The sequence below is a fragment of the Hippocampus zosterae genome, chromosome 5, assembly GCF_025434085.1.
Source record: "Hippocampus zosterae strain Florida chromosome 5, ASM2543408v3, whole genome shotgun sequence".
NCBI classification, from domain to species: Eukaryota; Metazoa; Chordata; class Actinopteri; order Syngnathiformes; family Syngnathidae; genus Hippocampus; species Hippocampus zosterae.
In genome coordinates, this window is record NC_067455.1 from 12893332 (window position 1) to 12912373 (window position 19042).

The 19042-nt window shown below is 42.3% G+C and overlaps 2 protein-coding genes across 5 annotated transcripts in view; one reads left to right on the plus strand and one right to left on the minus strand.

The window, feature by feature from the left end:
- Positions 1-6965, plus strand: fxyd5 (FXYD domain containing ion transport regulator 5). 3 transcript variants are annotated; one of them, XM_052065560.1, is made up of 10 exons: positions 1-174; positions 1777-1822; positions 2370-2411; positions 2512-2631; positions 2760-2810; positions 3798-3872; positions 4199-4228; positions 5274-5348; positions 5426-5471; positions 5837-6965. In XM_052065560.1, exons 1-10 carry the CDS (start codon positions 118-120, stop codon positions 5877-5879), a joined length of 585 nt encoding a protein of 194 aa, XP_051921520.1. In that variant the 5' UTR covers positions 1-117; the 3' UTR covers positions 5880-6965. The 3 variants fall into 3 exon arrangements, with proteins under 3 accessions (XP_051921520.1, XP_051921521.1, XP_051921522.1); XM_052065561.1 differs by having other exon boundaries at positions 3801-3872; XM_052065562.1 differs by lacking the exon at positions 1-174 and adding an exon at positions 184-650.
- si:dkey-262k9.2 (uncharacterized) overlaps positions 5553-19042 on the minus strand; it is a 17444-nt gene continuing 3954 nt past the window's right edge. For both annotated transcript variants that reach the window (XM_052065566.1, XM_052065565.1), the window contains exons 2-8: positions 13994-14048; positions 12826-12861; positions 12004-12036; positions 10844-10918; positions 10653-10721; positions 10423-10465; positions 5553-7959 (exon numbers count right to left, since the gene is read on the minus strand). In XM_052065566.1, the coding sequence (XP_051921526.1) occupies positions 7914-7959; positions 10423-10465; positions 10653-10721; positions 10844-10918; positions 12004-12036; positions 12826-12861; positions 13994-14039 (348 nt within the window). In that variant the 5' untranslated portion in view covers positions 14040-14048 and the 3' untranslated portion in view covers positions 5553-7913. The remainder of the gene's footprint in view (positions 7960-10422; positions 10466-10652; positions 10722-10843; positions 10919-12003; positions 12037-12825; positions 12862-13993; positions 14049-19042) is intronic.

The following is a 19042-nucleotide window of genomic DNA, read 5'->3' on the forward strand; positions in this document are numbered from 1 at the left end:
ATGAGACAGAGTTGACATGCCTGGATGAGGAAGTCGTGACAGTGAACACGTGGGTGTGGCTGCTTGGCCGTTACCTCATCAGCCTCTCTGAATGAGGAAGAAAAAGCCTCGTGATTTATGAGGATGAAGAGGATGAAGCTTTGGCGCGGGCTGCCTCACACAATGGACACAAAGGTAGGCACAATAGCCTCCGCTGGATGATTTGAAAGGCCTGTTTTGGTGAAGGGCAATTGATAGCGGATGACAGACCGAGAGACATGAGCAGGCAGATGGAGATGTGACAAACAGGCGGGTCATGAGGGGATAGAAGCCTTTTGGGCCCTGAGGGGAACAGGCCTCAGCGTTGACATATGCTATGCAGTGAGATGAAGATTGGCATGACCTGCTAATGTGAGCTGTCACTGCCAATGGCAGCCTCGATGCTCACCTGTCACACTCTTCCAAGCCTAGAGGACGAGCTGCCACCAGGTTAGGTCAAAGATTCATTTTCTCTTGGGGGAGAAATGCTGATATAAAGTGACACTGAGGAATAAACTTCCAGCTAGCCCTGTTTTTTGCCTCCTCCTGAGTCTACACACCTGCTGGAATAAAAGACCAAGACCTGCTCTAGTAGCTTTGGCTCATTTACGAGGGAGGAATCCATACTGTGTGTAAGTCAGCAAGTAAAGGATTTCCGCTAACTTACAAGCAAAAATGTTGACACGTTGTCCAATTCCAAATTTTAATTGGTGACAGGTCTACACTTGAAACGCATTCTGAAGTTTGATCGATACAAAGTTTGTCTCAGAATAGCGTGGGAGGATTGTGAACATCATTTGTAGCCTCCACAGTACTTTATTTTTTCTTCCGGAAATAAATTAAAGTGTTTGCTTTGATGTGCGTATCTTTTAAAACAATGATATTTAATGCAAAGAGCAGCTGCGTGCTACTTAGTGACAGAAGTGTGGGGGATGTTGCTTCAAAGAGGAAGTAGAGGTGCCAAACGTGGCGTCGCCCGCAATGCAGACTTCCTGTCTGTGTTGTCAAATAAGCCTCCATGGAGTAAGTGCACCCACTTTAACCGTCCAAGCCCTATTTTACCCCGTTCTGTACATATACACGATACCATGTGAGTCGTCTATGATTTGTATTGTTTGTTTGTTTTTTGTACAGTGTAACCATAGCAACCATCAATGAAAACATAATATAAATCATGGATGTCAACTTCCATGATCTTGCTAAAATGTGGACCGAAATTGCACATGTCAAATTGTCATGTGCAATAAAAAAACGTTGACATTTTGCAATAATTTTGTTACGCTGATTACATTCACTTGATCAATAATTTAAATTATTGATCATAATAATAATTTACAAACAACAAACAAATAGTAGTCCAAGTAGACCAAGTAATTTTTTGTGTGTGTGTACAATAATAATACGATGTGATGATTTAACATTTATTCGGTCTCACTGTCGTAACGGCCCTCCGAGGGAAGTTGTAACACCAAAGTGGCCCGCGACAAAAATCAGTTTGACGCCGCTGCCCTAATAAGTACAAGCGTTATAGATCACGGGTCGAAATGTACCAATGTATAATCGACTGCCATTTTTTATTCAAAGTGACACCTTGTTTTGTTGAGATTTTATTTTCTTGTGTTGGTGGGCTAATTGTACAAATAGTAGCTTGCAATCTTAAATCATCACATTGTGTTACCTTAATATAGTGCTTAACAGTTTTCTACGAAATTTGTCGCTGTTGTTTCACACCATTTCAAATGTTTTCTTTTATTTTAGATTTACTTGGCTTCTCTGGTGTTTATGCTGTCTGCATTGTTAAATGGTAAGTGACACAATTTTCTGCATTGTAAATGTTACTCAGATGGAGTTGACCCAAGTATTATACAGTTCACTTTTTGCTCTTGCCTGGTCCTTGCTGAGCTGTGATTGGCCAGTGAGCATTTCGGGGATGCGGCTGACTGAAACAATTAAAATATCCGCAGATCATGCAAAGTTGTTGAAAATGCAGCGTAAGTGCAAGAAATTTGAGATATTTGAAAGAGGTAATTGGTAATTGAAAGGTGCTGAGATTTCTGAGTGGGTAAATAAGGGCCTCTCTGTGCACAACAATGCAGCTCTGTGGTCACTGGAGATGTCATGAGAGCTACGTCTGTGTACTGTAACTATACCGCACTCACAAGACATTTACTTTGACATACTGTGAGGCCTCTCCGCTCGGCATGGCTAGACTCGTTGTCACGTGGGTGCTGGGACAACAGACATTGTGTGAGGCGGTCACAGCTCTGTGCCTTGTTCTTCCACTAAACTCCACGACAACTGCGGCTTGTTATCAAACACCATGATTACTATTACATGTCTTCTCTACGCAGTGTCAAACTCCATCACAGCTGAACCTTTCACTCCAACATCTGGTCTGTTCATTTTTAGCTCCGGCTCCTAACATTTACTCTGTTAATGGCATTGTGATTTATTGTAAAGTAAATAAATAAATAAATAAACTTGGTGTAACAGGAAAGGGTCAGGAGCCCACGAGTATCGCTGACCCTTTAGTGATCAACGTTAACCAGAGCATCATCATCATCAGTTCCATCAACATCAGCACCACCAAAACAGAAACCAGCACCCCGACAGGTACAGTATTTGGATGTGATATTGACATATTCGATTTAAAGTCCAAAAGCAATAAACATCTCTCCATCCATCCATCTATCTTGCTATCGATTATTATTTAACCGGATGTGACTTATCTGTTGCTGTAGTTTCCAGTGAGGGGACATCAGAGCGCCTCAGTGAGCTGACATCTACGCCAGGTAATAGTCTCCACCCTGGAGGTTGCTGATGTGTTTGGAGCACCCAGCTGGTGAAGTTATTGAGTTTGTCATAAATATAGTAGATCATAGTAGCGGGGGCAAGGGCACAGGTGTAAAATGAATCATGTGGTCATTCTGTTCAAGGGAACAATAATGGAACTCGAGTGAGTGAGTGTGTGTCAGCCATTTAGGTCTGCCAATAAGTTATTAGTTCGAAAGCCTTTATTGTCATTGCATTTTGTGTTTCATTCAACAAACTTGCAGTTTCGGTAGTTTTTAATGTAGTTAGTCTAATGCAAGGCTCACCAAAGTGGGTATATTTAGTATGATGAAATATTAAACCATTCTACTGACAAGTATTGCATGAGCTCATGTATTAGTATACTCATAAAGAATAAAATGCATTTATTCATTCATTCATTCATCTTCCGTACCGCTTAATCCTCACTAGGGTTGCGGGGGGTGCTGGAGCCTATCCCAGCTGTCTCCGGGCAGTAGGCGGGGGACACCCTGAATCGTTTGCCAGCCAATCGCAGGGCACACATAGACGAACACCGCTCACACTCACACCTAGGGACAATTTAGAGTGTTCAATCAGCCTGCCATGCATATTTTTGGAATGTGGGAGGAAACCGGAGCACCCGGAGAAAACCCACGCAGGCCCGGGGAGGACATGCAAACTCCACACAGGGAGGCCGGAGCTGGAATCGAACCCGGTACCTCTGCACTGTGAAGCCGACGTGCTAACCACTGGACTACCGGGCTGCCGCAGGTTAATGTAACACTCTAAATTGTTCCTAGGCCACCTTAAAATGCATTTAGAATTGACATTTTAACCACATTGAGATTTGACTCCCAACGAACTTTTTATAAACGGGTGTTTCAAATGGCAAACATAGCCAAACTTATCAAATGTATTCTGAAACATGAACAATAATGTATTGTTTTTTGTTGTTGTTGTCTCCCCCCCCCCCTCCCCAATGACAGCAGCAGAAACATCCTCCTCCCCAGCCACCCCGAACAAAACCACCAAAAACGAGACCTATCAAGAGCTTGCCTGGGGTAACCAAACATTTTCCTACTCCAACAGCACATTAAATGCCCCGGGCGTCTACATTTTTATTGTTATCTCTGGCAGGCTGACAATGTCACTATTCCCAGCCTTCCAAACAAAACTCACGGCAGACTGGAGGAACAGAGCACCTCACTTCCTGTCTTGCCGGTAGATTCATGCTCGATTGTATCTTTTGCGAGAGGAGATAAGATGTCGGTGATACACCGTCATCAAATGTGTCAGCAGGGCTACGAGATGTGTCGCCTCCAGTTGGCTCTCCAGAATGTGTTTCCTGTTTGCCGCCTTGTAACTTATTTCTCTACTTTTGTTGTAGATCCAACTTGGGATCAAGCTTTCACATATGGTAAGAATTTTTCATTCTACTCTGTGGAGTTGACTTGTTCTCCCCGTGCTTGTGTAGGCTTCCTCCCACTTTCCAAAAACATACATATTTGGTTCAGTGGAGATTGTAATGGACCACGGGTGTGAATGTGGTCTAAGTGTGTGTGTGGGGGGGGGGGGGGGGGGGGAGTTGCTGGAGCCTATCCCAGCTGTCTTCGGGGGAGTCGGCGGGGGGCACCCTGAACCGGCTGCCAGCCCGCACACACAGACGAACAACCATCCACGCTCAGACTCACACCTAGAGACAATTTCGAGTGTTCAATCATCATGTTTTGGGAAACTGGAGTACCCGGAGAAAACCCATGCAGGCCCGGGGACAACATGCACAACTCCACCGGGCCGCCTGTGCTGGATGTCATCGTCTCTCATTCGTAAATATGACAAGAGCATAGGACAATCACTGAATTGTTGTGGAAATCGGTATTCATTTAAGTAATTATGATCATTATCAAGAAAATATTTTAATAGCAGCTCCCTGACTATGTAGCACAACTATGAAAAAAAGCCCTATGTGCATTTTGCTTTTCTTTGACTTTTTGCTAGACAGGTGAGAGTGGAACACAAAAGCAAATACTGTGCAACCTCAATTTCAAAACAAAAATTCCCATTGTAATTCATGTGAACTGAGTTAATTCCATTTGGCTAGCGAGCAGTCCAGTGTCACCTGGGATAGCCACCACCTCACCTGTTGTTACAGATTTTCTCACACTCACACACATCAGCTCTCTAAAGGCCGAGAATCGCTCCACCCAACTCACTGAGACTCCAAGGTGCACAAAAATTAACACAGGTACGAGCCAGATGGCAGCAAATAATTTGGACAAAATATTACTCTGACAGAACATGGAATACCTTGAGCATAATGAAGACAAGTGCGATAGAAAATGGATGTGGAATATATGACTTGGCAAGAAACATTGTTAGAGAAATAATCTTCCAACACAAATCCGAACTTGGTGTTTTGCCATATGTTGAGTATGACTTTGTCATATACATGTTATTTTTAGATTATTGGTCCCTGCAAGCGACTGGACTGTCCATCGCTGGACTTCTTTTCCTGATCGGCATCATGGTTGTCGGCTGTAAGAATATAATAATCTGTGATCAATTGAAATTGTCATGATTAATTTAATCTTTTTTTCCTCACTTACTTGTGTAGGTGGTAAGGTCTGTCGGCTTCCCAGGTGTCGCAAAAGGTCATCAAAGTAAGAAATGTATTCATATTTACTGATATACGGTCAAAAGCGTACACTGAAAAACAATTTGCGCAGTGGTTTAAGAAAGGAGTTTTTATTTGTTTTTGTTTTGTAAAATGCAGCTCCACTATGCGTGTAGGCTAGATGCTTTTATCATAGCCGGGCTGAGGGCTGAGCAATTCCTATTACACCAGTGGAGAACATCCGACGCACAATCAATCACTTGGGTACAACAGAATGCTGACGAAGACGTTTGCAGTGATTAAATGATCCAAATCATAAGAGTCTTTACTACTACTACCAAAAAAATGGCATGCATTCAGATGTGTAGTAAATGGTTTGCAAAGATAATCATGCAGTTTTGTGTTTTCCAGGTCATATAGTCTGGAGCAAAGAAAAGGAGATATAGCGTTATGAACTTCATCCTGTCTTGTTATTAGTTGAATTAGGTAGAAGGTTTTTTTTTCCAGACAATGAATTTAATTTGTTGAAAATGTCTTTGTCAACCTACAGTAAAAAAAAATATATATTTCCATTTACTCGTCTTCATATATGAGAGTCTGACTGGCAATTTTGTACAAAGCATTTCAATTTCATATGCAAGTAAACCTGGAACATTTTCAACATGACATCTTCATGCTGGTTTGTAAAGGGCCTTTGAATCTCTTCGTGGTTCGACGCTAATGAATATAGCTCAGAGATCCATCCGGAGTGACTGGCACTTTACCTCGACATTGCTATGACAACAAATACGATGCGAATGGGTGCGAGAGAAAAACAACACTAGTACATTCCAAAAACAGATCACACAATCAACACAATCAATTCTGTTTACTGCTGGACAGCACGTTCTAAATGAGGAAGTGATAGAATGTTTTTAACTCCTTTATTAAATGTTGTTTGTAGGATTGTGTACTTAAATTACTTGTTGGGGAAAAAAAACATGGAAATGTTCATACAAAGTGACACATACACAAGTATATATAAATATGGACAATTACCCTTTTACAATATGAGTAAATATTTCACACCAACCAAATGCTTTCAACAAGAAGGGCGTTACATGGACTAAAGCTATAATGCAAATATTATGTTCTGAATTTTGGACATTAAAGAAATTCAAGGCTCCAATATTGGACCGAGCTTATGTAATGGCAGCTAAAATAAAAGTGATTCATGTGGAATGATGGGAGTTTGGCCAAATGATGTCTTGCCTGTTCTGCACAAGGCAAGACTTGCCTTTTCTACAGAAAAGCGTTCGAAGAGGAGTATTTGTATGTTGAAGCAAATGAAATGTGTTGAATATCAATAACTCTATTGTCCCTTTTGAAATGCTGACACGGCGACAAAGTGCGGCAAGGTGTAATGGGAAAGCACAACGGTATCCTATTTGTTTCCAAAGGCACAGTTTAATTCCGTGTTGCCTTTCTCAGAGAGCTTCTCACTCCACGGCGAACAAAAACTGAAGAGGCGCGCCCCCCCGTCCAATTCAACCTACAAAAAGTCACCCCCTCCCCCACCCAAATAACCTACGCTCCGTGTTGTTGAAATGAAAGCTTTGCTTCGCAGGGAATAATTGATTTCCGCGAAAACGACAGCAGGGAAACATCATGCTCTGTGTGGATGGAATGGAGGGATTGTTGCTTTGTTCCCCAATCGTCCATTAGGCTTTATTTGATTCATGAGATTTTCACACCCGGCCATTCCTCCAACGACTGTGAGCCATTAACCTGCCTCGGCAGTCACACGGCTATTTACAGGCTGCACAAGAAGAGAGAATTTTCCAAAACAAAAATAGAAACTGAATCATCCTCATTCACAGCAGTCAATTAATTTTTTGCTTTGAGAGCCGGTGTTTGTCCTGACAATTTCCATTTGAGGGGCGGGGGGGTTAAGAGAATAAGGAGATGGCTGCGTACATTTTATCTTCTATTCCACAGCATGCTGTCAGTCTTACTGGGCCAGTAACAATAATTGTCAGACAAGCGACCAAGAGAGGCAAGTGTGGACTTTTGGCTGGTTTAGTTTGGATTAGCACAATTAGTCTCAGTCAATTTCACATGGATAGGTTTACTCCATGTGTACCAAATTAAATATTCTTTGGCTGTGCAGATTATTTCTGCTAATAAAACACCATGGGCAGTGCAAAAAAATATCCTTTTAAAAAGCATTAAAACTATTTATTGCCTTTTAATTTAGATTCCCAAAATAGAATCCAATTAATTAGAAGGTTTGAATATGTTCCAAACGTCCTTAAATTAGTTATGTGTTGGGTACAAACAGCAGGAACACACAAAAAGTATATAACAGCATTACTTATGGATTGATAGACTTTGTAGGAGCAATTCACAGAGCTATAAAAGAAGCATAATCCTTGTAATGAGATGATATTGCCTGCTGAGTCGCTCTTGCATGCATGTGTGTGCTCCGCATTCGGTTCTTTTCCAGGAACTAGACTGCCCCTTTCTGGTCCTGCTCGGTAGGTACAGAGTAAATCCTAGTGAGATAAGAGGGGATGGGGGTGGGGGGGGAGTGAAGAGACAGATGAGGTGAGGTGGAGCAAAAACAAACATGTCATCCTCTCGATATTTTCGGCAACTTGTACGTTAAGCAGCAGGAGGAACATCCGAGTGTCGGAACTCAGGAAATGCATGGCTGTCTCAAGCAGCACAGTTCTGACAGGTGCACAGAGGCTGCAGTGCCTCAAAACACAGATCACCCCGGGTGGGTTTGTTGATCCAACAAGCCAGAGGTTACTGTGTGATTAAACGTCTTTTCAGCAGTGAGATCACTCGGCAGCAAACACGGCTAACACACGCACGCACAAAAACACATTGCAGGCCCAGGGGGCAGCCAGTAATCCTGCAGAGGAATTCAACCCTTCAAGCTTGACTTGAATGTCGGCTCAACAAATGTTCCAAGATCGCTGGCATCAAGTTTGAACTTTGGAACCACACATTGACCCAAACTGTGGAGCAAGTATTTATACCCCTACGAAACAAAAGATACCCCCTGCTCTGCAGAGTGAAAGCACAGCACCACATTCAATAAAGTCAGTAAGGAAGGTGGCACGGCATGAAAATTGAAGGTGTATTTATTTTTTCCAACCTTGTTAAATCACTGTCGATACTGTCATTATTATGAGGCATGATCAGTGTCTTCACATAGATGAATGATCACAAATCAAGAATAAAACCATATAATTAAAGGTCATTTAAAGCGGATTTGTTATTTCAGGCTGGACAATTAAATCAAATTTTTAAAAATAAAAACGACTAACATACAGAACGCCACAGTGTGTTTACAAGTTCCTGATATTGTGAAAGTACTCTGAATGCACCTTGCTGCTTGCGTATGAGTCTCTGAGCATGTTTTAAGCTGTTTAAAACACCTTGTTGGAGTTTAGTGTGAAACTAAACACACAACAAAAAGAATTACACTCATTGTATATTTAAATACAAAACATGCATCAATTTCAAGACACCACCAGCACTAATAATAAGTAATATCCCATTGACATGCTCACGGAGACATGAGCATTAACTTTGTGAGAGATATTCTAGAATGAACACCGGACGCAAACGCTGGAGAAACACGTACACACAGATAAGATAACACTGCACAAAAGGCCCAAATCCTTCCCAAATCTGTGAAAACGAAGCTCTATTGATAGACTCCAATCGCAACTTTCTTCTGATGTTATTTTTTAGCGTATGCACTGCATAATACTGCCCCAACAAGGTAAAAGGCGCAGGAGCAACCACTATTCATTTTTGTTTATTGTTTTTTAAATTTTCTGTTAGAGTATTAAGTATATGTTTGTTTTACTTTCCAACAAATTTATTTTCTCGTTGTGGCACCAAATACAATACTCGAGTCTCAGGATTGTGATGATAACAAAAGATAAAATAAAGATGATAAAGACATAGATAGAGGTAGTGCTTATTCAAGGATTCAAAGTGTGCATAGATGCAAGGCATCAAAAAGTGTGGATGTAGAACAATGAAAATGCATGTCTCGTGATATTGCACGTCACGAAATTGGGACCCCTTGAACTTCCTTCAAGGTCAATAAAGATTCTACCACAACTATTTTTTGGCACAAACATAATTGTTCTGCTTTTCTCAGGTTACATCCTCCCATCCCTTAACTGTGAGTATTGCACTGCATAGTGGTTGGCTACTTCTTTGGCTTAATTCCCAGATACTTTGAGCCCAGCTTTTGAAGGGATCCGTGCATGCGACTGCAACATAACAGAGGGACAGTCATAAAAAGATCTTGCTTAAAGACACATAGTCTGCTCACAGAAAAAATGTATGTGGTTTTGTTCTTTCACACTTGCTGGGCTGCTATGCGAGAGATCCATAAACATGTATGCAAGCAATTAAAAGGTCCGTCACAATAGGTCTCGGTTATAGTCCTGTGTTGATGGCTGTTATGCGACCAGAATGATGCAGCCGCACATTTGTCATAGGACCATGGATGCTGTACCCTGAAGGTCATCTATCATGAGGTTAGCTGAAGAGCAGGTTAGGGCTTGTTCAATTAGGTCACACCAGCACAGTAGTGCCCATTGTCTTAAGGCTATTGTTTGATGGCTAAAATGGAGAAGCTAACAGTTGGGGAGTGCTCAAATGGTGACGCGTGACAACCTCAGGCTGCGCTGGTAATTGTTTAGCGAGTCCAAACAGGCTCGGAAGGGCGGAAGCTGGTTCCATTTTGCCCCCTAAGTGTTTTTCTCAGGTTTTGATGCTGCTGGGTGAGATAACATGGAGCAATTTGGGAAAGGCAGCAGGGAAACTGTTAGCCACCAGACTGGTTCTGGCACTTTCAGTTGGACTTAGAGTAAAAGTGGGGCATGGAGTTCTCCATGCAACACTAATATAGGTTGCACCTCTTCTCCATAACAGAATTCTTTCACAGCTAAAAAAGAGCAATAAAATGAAGCTTATGACCTTACCCTTGCTGCTGTTTGTGCATGCGGCGTCTTACAACCATTACAGCTGCAAGAGAGAAGTGGAAAATGTCAGAGCTGCAGAAGCCTATTTGTTGAGCTGGTCACAGTTTTAAATGGCACACAAGATTGCAGCCAAGCGTTTTAAGGGGTTCCTGGCAGTGCATTTGTCATCAGTGGACCTGAAACAGCCACAACTTCACATTTCACTCATTGAGATTTGAACACAAACTTACCAACTATTACTGCAACTGAAAGCGCCAACACACTTACAGTGCCAATGATGACAATCAGAGTGAGTTGATCTAAAAGAAGAAATATCAATTTGTGTTTGACGATAAGCAAATGGCGATAGCCAAGATTCAATGCAATCCTTACATATTGTCAATTATAAGCCCTCGGTTTCAAGTGCGGATTGTTTACTCACCTGTTGTGACCTCTTCTCCCTTGGTTTTATCAACAAATGTGCCTGAATCATTTCTGTCCTGGACCTCCGTCATCTCTGAAAGAAAAGAAATGACTTCATGCTACGTCAGCAGCACATCGAGAGAACCGCCTAGCTTTTGGTGAAGACCTTTTATTGGTGATGAAAGCAATTCATCAAAGAAAGATGTTTATATCGCCATGGGCTGCAACAGGGGGTTTATGAGAAACACGCTAACTGAGCACATGGAAAATGTTTTTACAGATGTCAAAGAGATCCATAAACCCAGACCAAATCACAGTTTATAGCAGGCTGAAAAATGAATAAGGCTTTTAAGTCTGCGACATGAATGCCATTTTTTCTGATCAGAGGGCCTTCACAGTGGCTAAAAAAGTGTCGATGCGAAAACGGACAACCTATAAACAGCAGAAAATATTTATTTAGAAATTGAAATTTTGTCTGAAATGCAGGCTTTATTGTAGACAGGACAGTCATTATGTTATTTGTATTTTGAGTAGTCGACAGAGGTGAGGCAGGTCCATTTGATCATGTTCCCCCCGCCCAAAAAATAGCCTAAGACAAATGTTCTCACCTTTTTGACAAAGTATATAACATGCCAACAAGAAAGAGACACGTTGGAGTCATTTCCGAAATGAAGTGGGGAGAAATAAGAATGTGGGAACATGATAGTGGTGGTGTAACCATGGAAATCGTGTCTATTTCCATGTAGGCGGCTTTGAACAGATTTGTAATTCCATCATACGTCTATCACAGACAAAATGAGGAGTGGCACAGAGAGCTGTGCTGAGGAGATGAGAATGCCACTGTTGATTAGCTGACCTGAGGGCAGAATGGCTGGGATGTCGAAATGTTCATTGGCCTTTTGGCACAATTGTCAAGGCCCCTATACGGAGCTAATTGATTCTATTCAGGATTTAATGGATGATGAGGTGGGGGTGGGAGTGGCAAGGGCTGAATCTGTTCACACATCCCATAGGTCCAAAACAAACTGTACCCAAAGCTTGATGACAATAACTGATGCGGACACAAACCTTCCTGTACTCTCCCTTGGACGTTTGCCATTACACTGTTTGCATTAGTGACGCATACGACGCAAAGTCCTACTTCCACTATTTACTCTTGGGAACTGAAAATCAACTCACCGTTTTCCTCAAAGGAATCCTCGTCATCCTGGCCTGTAGATAAGAGGAGAAAATAGATTCAAATGCGACACTTACATCACAACAGCAAGTCACATGGTACCGTTTTACACGAGGTTGACTTTTATGCGGCCAGCGTGGCATCGATTCCTGTTCAGTGACAGGAGGGGTGCGATGTGAGAATCTATATGGGCAGCACACGTGTGATTGCCTGGCTACAGAATCAGGGTAGAGTCGGCCTTTCGCCCAGAAAACTAGGATAGACTCCAGCTGATCCTGAATAGCATACGCAGTCGAAAATAGATGGAGAAATTGGATCACAGTTAGCCATTTATCAAAATGTTCTCAATTTAGTAAGTCAGGACTGTCGTGTACATTGCGGCTATCAATACAACCTGATAACTGGCAACAATGCCACTCGTACAATGCTACTTTTACACATTACATTTAAAACCCACAAATTCAGAAAAAAAAACACACCTATACACTTGCACATATACACACATACAGTATATACACATTATATATATATATATATATATATATATATATATATTATATATATATTCAATATGAATTTGAATGAAAAACTGGGGGAAAAGGGAAAACTTTTTTTTTTAATTAAAAATATTGAAAAATGAAAAAAAATATCTGTGATCGTGCAAATCCGTTGATGCCGATCAGGCAAGTATATGTGGGGGTCCACTGTACCATTTAAGAGCTTTCAGTGTAGCATCGCAGTCCCTGAAAGCATCCTGACAGCTTTTTTTCACCCCCATGCATTGTTTTCCCAGTAAATATTGTGCAAGGCAATGTATTACATACCATCATATGTTGATCCTTCAATCTCATCAGAAAAAACTGTGGAGTAGAAGGCATTAATTCACCACACAAGGTTTTTAAATCATGGGTTGGCTCATGAATAATAAATCAGTGACATGCAAACAGGTATACGGTTTAGTGGCTATAAAAGGTTTACACGTCCCTCTTCTGATGCCATGTTTTTGCGATATGGGAGGGAAAAAAGGAAACAATTCATCCATCCATTTTCAAATCCACTTATCCTCACAAGGGTTGTGAGTGTGTTGGAGCCTATCCCACATCAACTAACAACCAATCGAGCTCACACTCACACTTAGGGACAATTTGGAGGGCCCAGTTTAACCTGCCATCCATGTTTTTGGAATGTGGGAGGAAACCGGAGTACCCGGAGAAAACATGAATCAAAGACAAATAATTTCCATTTTTTTCCATAATGTGATCTATAACCTGTAGAATTAATAAACCCTTTTCAATCTTTTAGGGAGTAGAAGCAAAAATTAAGTTAAATAAAATGGTTGCTCAACTGCTTCTCAGCAGGAGTCCGAGGATTTTGTGCTAAAACTGGCTGGTTTTTGGAACTGTTCATAATTACCTCCACCTTATATAAAAGGTCCCAATTCCAGATGAAGAAAAAAAAAGCCCCTAAGCATGATTGCACCACAACCATGCTTCACCCTCGGTATGGTGTTTTTTGGGGGGTTTTTTCGGTGATGAGCACAATATATAATGTTTGTAATTATGGTTAAAAAAAAACTTGAACCATGGTTTCCTAATAATATATTTTACAATGTGTTTGGGGCTGTTTTTTTCCCCCTTAATTGTTTTAGTTGCTCATTTTTACTTCCCCTATCAAAAATATTTTTCTTTCTCCAATTGAGTTGCACAGATTAGAGGCCACATAATTTGTAGTAAAGGTTTTGAAATGATTTATCTTAATCGGTTGTGTGGACTTTTTATATTCACTGCACATGGATTTGAGTTTACATTAAGCGTGACTTCCTTGAGACTGATTCCTTTGTGCAAAATAGGCTTTAATATTATTCCTGCATTGGTTCAGCCTGTGTAAACACCACGTGCAGTACTACATTTAGGTAGTTGAGGAAGGCATGCCGGCACACGGAGGCTGATCAGATGTTTATCAGCTGCTTGCGGCATAGAGATGAGAACTCACCAGTGGCAGATGACAGCAGCACACAGAGGAGCAACAATCGCATCATCTTCAAATGCTGCCGGGAGAGAGCAAGTGCAACCAAGTTAAAAACATCATATATATAATAACTAATATAGTATCATATTGAGCCACTGATGTGTGGAAAAGAAAAAAAAAATAACTTGTGTTTTTGGTTCTATGATGGAAGGCTTCACCGATGCCTATTATTGGTCTTGTTTGGCAAACTGAGAGTCTATAGCACGTAAGCAGTCAGTGGAAAATGAAAAAGTCCGACTTGTGTTGTTTATACTGGTCTGAGGTTGTGCACACAAGGCTACATTGCAACTTGAGGTGCGTGCGAGACGCAGAGAAGGAGAGCCTTATTTCCCACACTGCTCAGCAAAAATCAAGAATTCTGTCACAGTCAGCTACCAGCAAAAGGCTATTTGACATTGTCCTGTCCTTCGTGTCTTATGAGCAACATTTCAATGATTTCGTAACAAAAAAGAATGAGAAAGTGTATTGTTTTTTATGCAATTTGGAGAAGACAAATAAATTATCTATCAGAAGAGCAAATATTTACCAATCAACTGACACACAAGCAGTGGAAGCAAGTTCATCATGAAAAAAAGGCCAAAAGTAACAGTAACTCTGCACCACAAAGATGTAAAACACAGCTGTTGTGCGTGCTGCCAACCAAAGCCCCAGCTGTATCCAACACAATACACTGGCTGGTATTTTTAAAAGAGGAAAACATGGGAACGACCTCTCATCCAGTGGAAGTCCCAAGCTAAGCCTCTCTGGTGAGACCAAGTCATTGAGATTTACATGGGATCAGGAACCACTGCTCATTCATGCAAGTAATACAGAAGGAGCCGTCTCCCTGACCTTTGTGGCCACTGGTCATTGTTAACTATACCCATTGTGTTTGGTTTCCTCCGCTATTAATGACCATGTGGAAAGAACCAACGTTATGCACATAACATCCATCATACAGGCAGCAGTTAGAGGTTCTTGCTCATGAGCACAGGCGGATAAAACGCATTTCACAGAAATGAAATTTGAATTACTTTTGACTGATGAGTTGGTGAATTGAAGTGAAGACGGACAGAAAACGAGAGACAAATAGTCGTACTGTTTTTGAATTCTATTCTTAATTCTACTTTGGTTCTGCCGTGGCTGCCGTCAACTGCTGAATTCCATTTATCTCCTTCGTGGCCCTGCACTCGAATAAGTGCGGAGCAGTCCAGATTATGTGCAAAATTAGAACAGTATCAAAAACTATTAGGATGCTCATACTGGAAAATAAAGAACTTAATCACACAACAGATGTCGATTGGAGAGGGTGTGTAGTGGGGGCTGTTCCAGCCCCTGGAATAGCTGCAGGAGCTCTTCAAAAGGAAACAACCTAAGAAGCTACAAATAAAAACTGCCTCCAAATTGCTTTTCTGGGTTGCTTTGCCTGAAATAATAAGTGGATCCAATCTAGGGAGTATTTATCAAAGCTTTGCCCCTGTATCAAAATGCATCCTGATGCATGCGGCATTTTCAAATTGGGTAATCTATTCTTGTACAATTGAACTGTGAATTAATTTACTTTTTAATACAAGGCCATATTTACAACACACATGAACCATTGCGTTGCTTGCGAAGAAGAAATACCAGCCGCCTTCAGGACATAATGTAGATTCAAAGATCAGAGAAGCTCAATCGACAAATCATTAAATGAGAGAGCAGTGCTAGAAAAAAAAAGTGTTGTACCAGTCAGTGCATTTGTAGTTTTGATTCTTTTTGGTTGCTCAAACTAGGGGTCAGGACCTTGATCAGTAAAATGGGTGGATGATTTAAAAATAGATATTACATATACAGTATGTGTATATATATTCATTCACCTTCCGAGCCGCTTGATCCTCACTAGGGTCGCGGGGGGTGCTGGAGCCTATCCCAGCTGTCTCCGGGCAGTAGGCGGGGGACACCCTGAATCGGTTGCCAGCCAATCGCAGGGCACACAGAAACGAACAACCACTCACACTCACACTCACACCTAGGGACAATTTAGAGTGTTCAATCAGCCTGCCACGCATGTTTTTGGAATGTGGGAGGAAACCGGAGCACCCAGAGAAAACCCACGCAGGCCCGGGCAGAACATGCAAGCTCCACACAGGTAGGCCGGAGCTGGAATCGAACCCGGTACCTCCGCACTGCGAAGCCGACGTGCTAACCACTGGACTACCGGGCCGCCGTGTGTATATATATATATATATATATATATATATATATATATATATACACACAGCAACCTCCCTGAACAGGACCCAGTTACCATAACATTGGCAGACATACAGCAAAGAGTCTCAGATATGAAGAACTGGACAGCACCAGGCCCGGACATGGTCCACACCTACTGGCTAAAGAATCTCACAGCACTCCATGAGCGCCTAGCAGCACAAATGAACCAGCTGCTGAGGGATGGGACTCACCCAGGATGGCTAACCGAAGGGCGAACGATCTTGATCATGAAGGATCCCTCAAAGGGTGCGGTCCCATCCAACTATCGGCCAATAACCTGTCTCTCCACAACATGGAAGCTCATGTCAGGCATCATTGCGGCTAAGATAAGTGGACACATGGATCAATACATGAGCGAAGCACAGAAGGGCATTGGTAGAGATACCAGAGGAGCCAAACATCAGATCCTGGTTGACAGAACAGTCGCACAAGACTGCAGGTCCCGACGTACCAACCTGTGCACAGCCTGGATTGATTACAAGAAAGCCTATGACTCGATGCCACATACATGGATCACTGAATGCTTGGAGTTGTGTAAGGTGAACAGGACCCTAAGAGCCTACTTTGCAAACTCGATGAGGATGTGGAAAACCACACTTGAAGCCAATGGCAAGCCACTTACCCAAGTGTCCATCAAATGTGGCATATACCAAGGTGATGCACTCTCCCCACTGCTGTTCTGCATAGGACTGAACCCCCTAAGCCAAGTAATCACCAAGACAGGCTATGGATACCGCCTCAGAAATGGAGCTACAATCAGTCACCTTCTCTACATGGATGACATAAAGCTGTATGCTAAGAGCGAAAGGGACATAGACTCCCTGATCCACACGACCAGGATCTACAGCAGGGACATCGGGATGTCATTCGGGCTTGAGAAATGTAGTCGGATAGTGACTAATAGAGGAAAGGTAGTCCGCACTGAAGGGCTCTCACTCCCGGAGGAACAATAGCAGACATTGAGGACAGTTACAAGTACCTCGGAATACCACAAGCCAATGGCAACCTCGAACTGGCCACAAGGAAAGCGGCTACGGCCAAATACCTCCAGCGAGTGAGGCAAGTCCTAAGAAGCCAGCTCAATGGCAAGAATAAGACCCGGGCAATAAACAGCTATGCCCTGCCAGTGATCAGATACCCTGCAGGAATAATAAGATGGCCAAAGGAAGAGATTCAGACCACGGACGTTAGAACCCGAAAGCTCCTAACCATGCATGGAGGGTTCCATCCCAAATCCACCACCCTGAGACTGTACGCAAGCCGAAAGGAAGGAGGCCGAGGACTAGTGAGTGTGAGAGCCACTATCCAGGATGAAACATCCAAGCTCCATGAATACATCAAGGAGAAGGCTCCAACGGATGACGTACTCAGAGAATGTCTCAGACAATGGGGAACAGTAGATGAGGCGCTGGAAGAGGGACCATCATGGGAGGACAAGCCCTTACACGGGATGTACCACCGGACCATAACTGAAGTGGCCGATCTCAAGAAGTCCTATCAGTGGCTAGATAGGGCTGGCCTGAAGGACAGCACAGAGGCACTCATCCTGGCTGCTCAGGAGCAGGCCCTGAGCACCAGAGCCATCTAGGCCCAGATATACCACACCAGACAAGACCCAAGGTGTAGGTTGTGCTAAGAGGCACCTGAGACGATCCAACACATAACTGCAGGGTGTAAGATGCTGGCAGGGAAAGCCTACATGGAACGCCATAACCAGGTGGCTGGCATAGTCTACCGAAACATCTGTGCGGAGTATGGACTGGAAACCCCAGGGTCAAAATGGGAAACACCTCCGAAGGTGGTGGAGAATGACAGAGCGAAGATCCTGTGGGACTTCCAGATCCAGACTGACAAGATGGTAATGGGGAACCAACCAGATATCGTGATCATAGATAAAGGGCAAAGGAAAGCCGTTGTAGTGGATGTAGCGGTCCCAAATGATGGAAACATCAGAAAGAAGGAACACGAGAAACTCGAGAAATATCAAGGGCTCAGAGAGGAGCTGGAGAGAGCCTGGAAGGTAAAGGTGACAGTCGTGCCTGTGGTGGTCGCAGCACTCGGGGCAGTGACCCCCAAATTAGATGATATATATAATTAATGGTTGTGACGTCCACTACAAGTCAACCATTTGTATATATTCATTTATTTTTATTTCATTTAAAGTCAAGCAGTTTTAGACCAATGAATATCGTAAGTGATGCAGTGCCACAGGTTAAAAAATAAATAAATAAATAAACAGGTAAGGTCACTCGAAAAATTAAGGCAAATGGATTAAAAACAATGATGCAAGCAAATCTTTGACCCGTAGTGTACATGCCATTGCAGTTTTCGTTCAATTATATTATAACCATACTTCATAAAGGAGCCTAATAATGAACCACGACTCATGTAATTTGTTGAGCCACTAGAAGGATACACATACATCCTGTATTGTCTGCGTGAAGATGAACGGACACCAAGGTGCCTGAACACATCATACAATAAGTGCACATAAATCCTAGTATTTTATTTTTAAACTTACTATCCAAAACTACGAGATGCTGACTGTCATGTTGACTTCTCTATTAGGTGGAGAAAAAGCTCCAAAGCACTATTTTGAAAAAACAAAAACAAAACTGTATCACAGGGATTCAAGTTTTAATCATCCATCAATGAAAATGTTATGTTAAAGTAGTTAACCTACCATGTAGTACTAATCCAAAACATTTGGGATCTAGAATGAGAGACATGAGGGAGCCAAACGTTTATGAAGACTTTGATGTCAAATAATCAACCCTTCAT

What these genes read in the sequence shown, in the direction of transcription:
- fxyd5 (XM_052065560.1), top strand. Translation starts at nt 118, where the DNA reads ATGAGGATGAAGAGGATGAAGCTTTGGCGCGGGCTGCCTCACACAATG. An exon ending in GCTGTCTGCATTGTTAAATG is followed by an intron (nt 1,823 to 2,369) that starts GTAAGTGACACA and finishes TTCTCTACGCAG; the next exon opens with TGTCAAACTCCATCACAGCT. An exon ending in ACCTTTCACTCCAACATCTG is followed by an intron (nt 2,412 to 2,511) that starts GTCTGTTCATTT and finishes TTGGTGTAACAG; the next exon opens with GAAAGGGTCAGGAGCCCACG.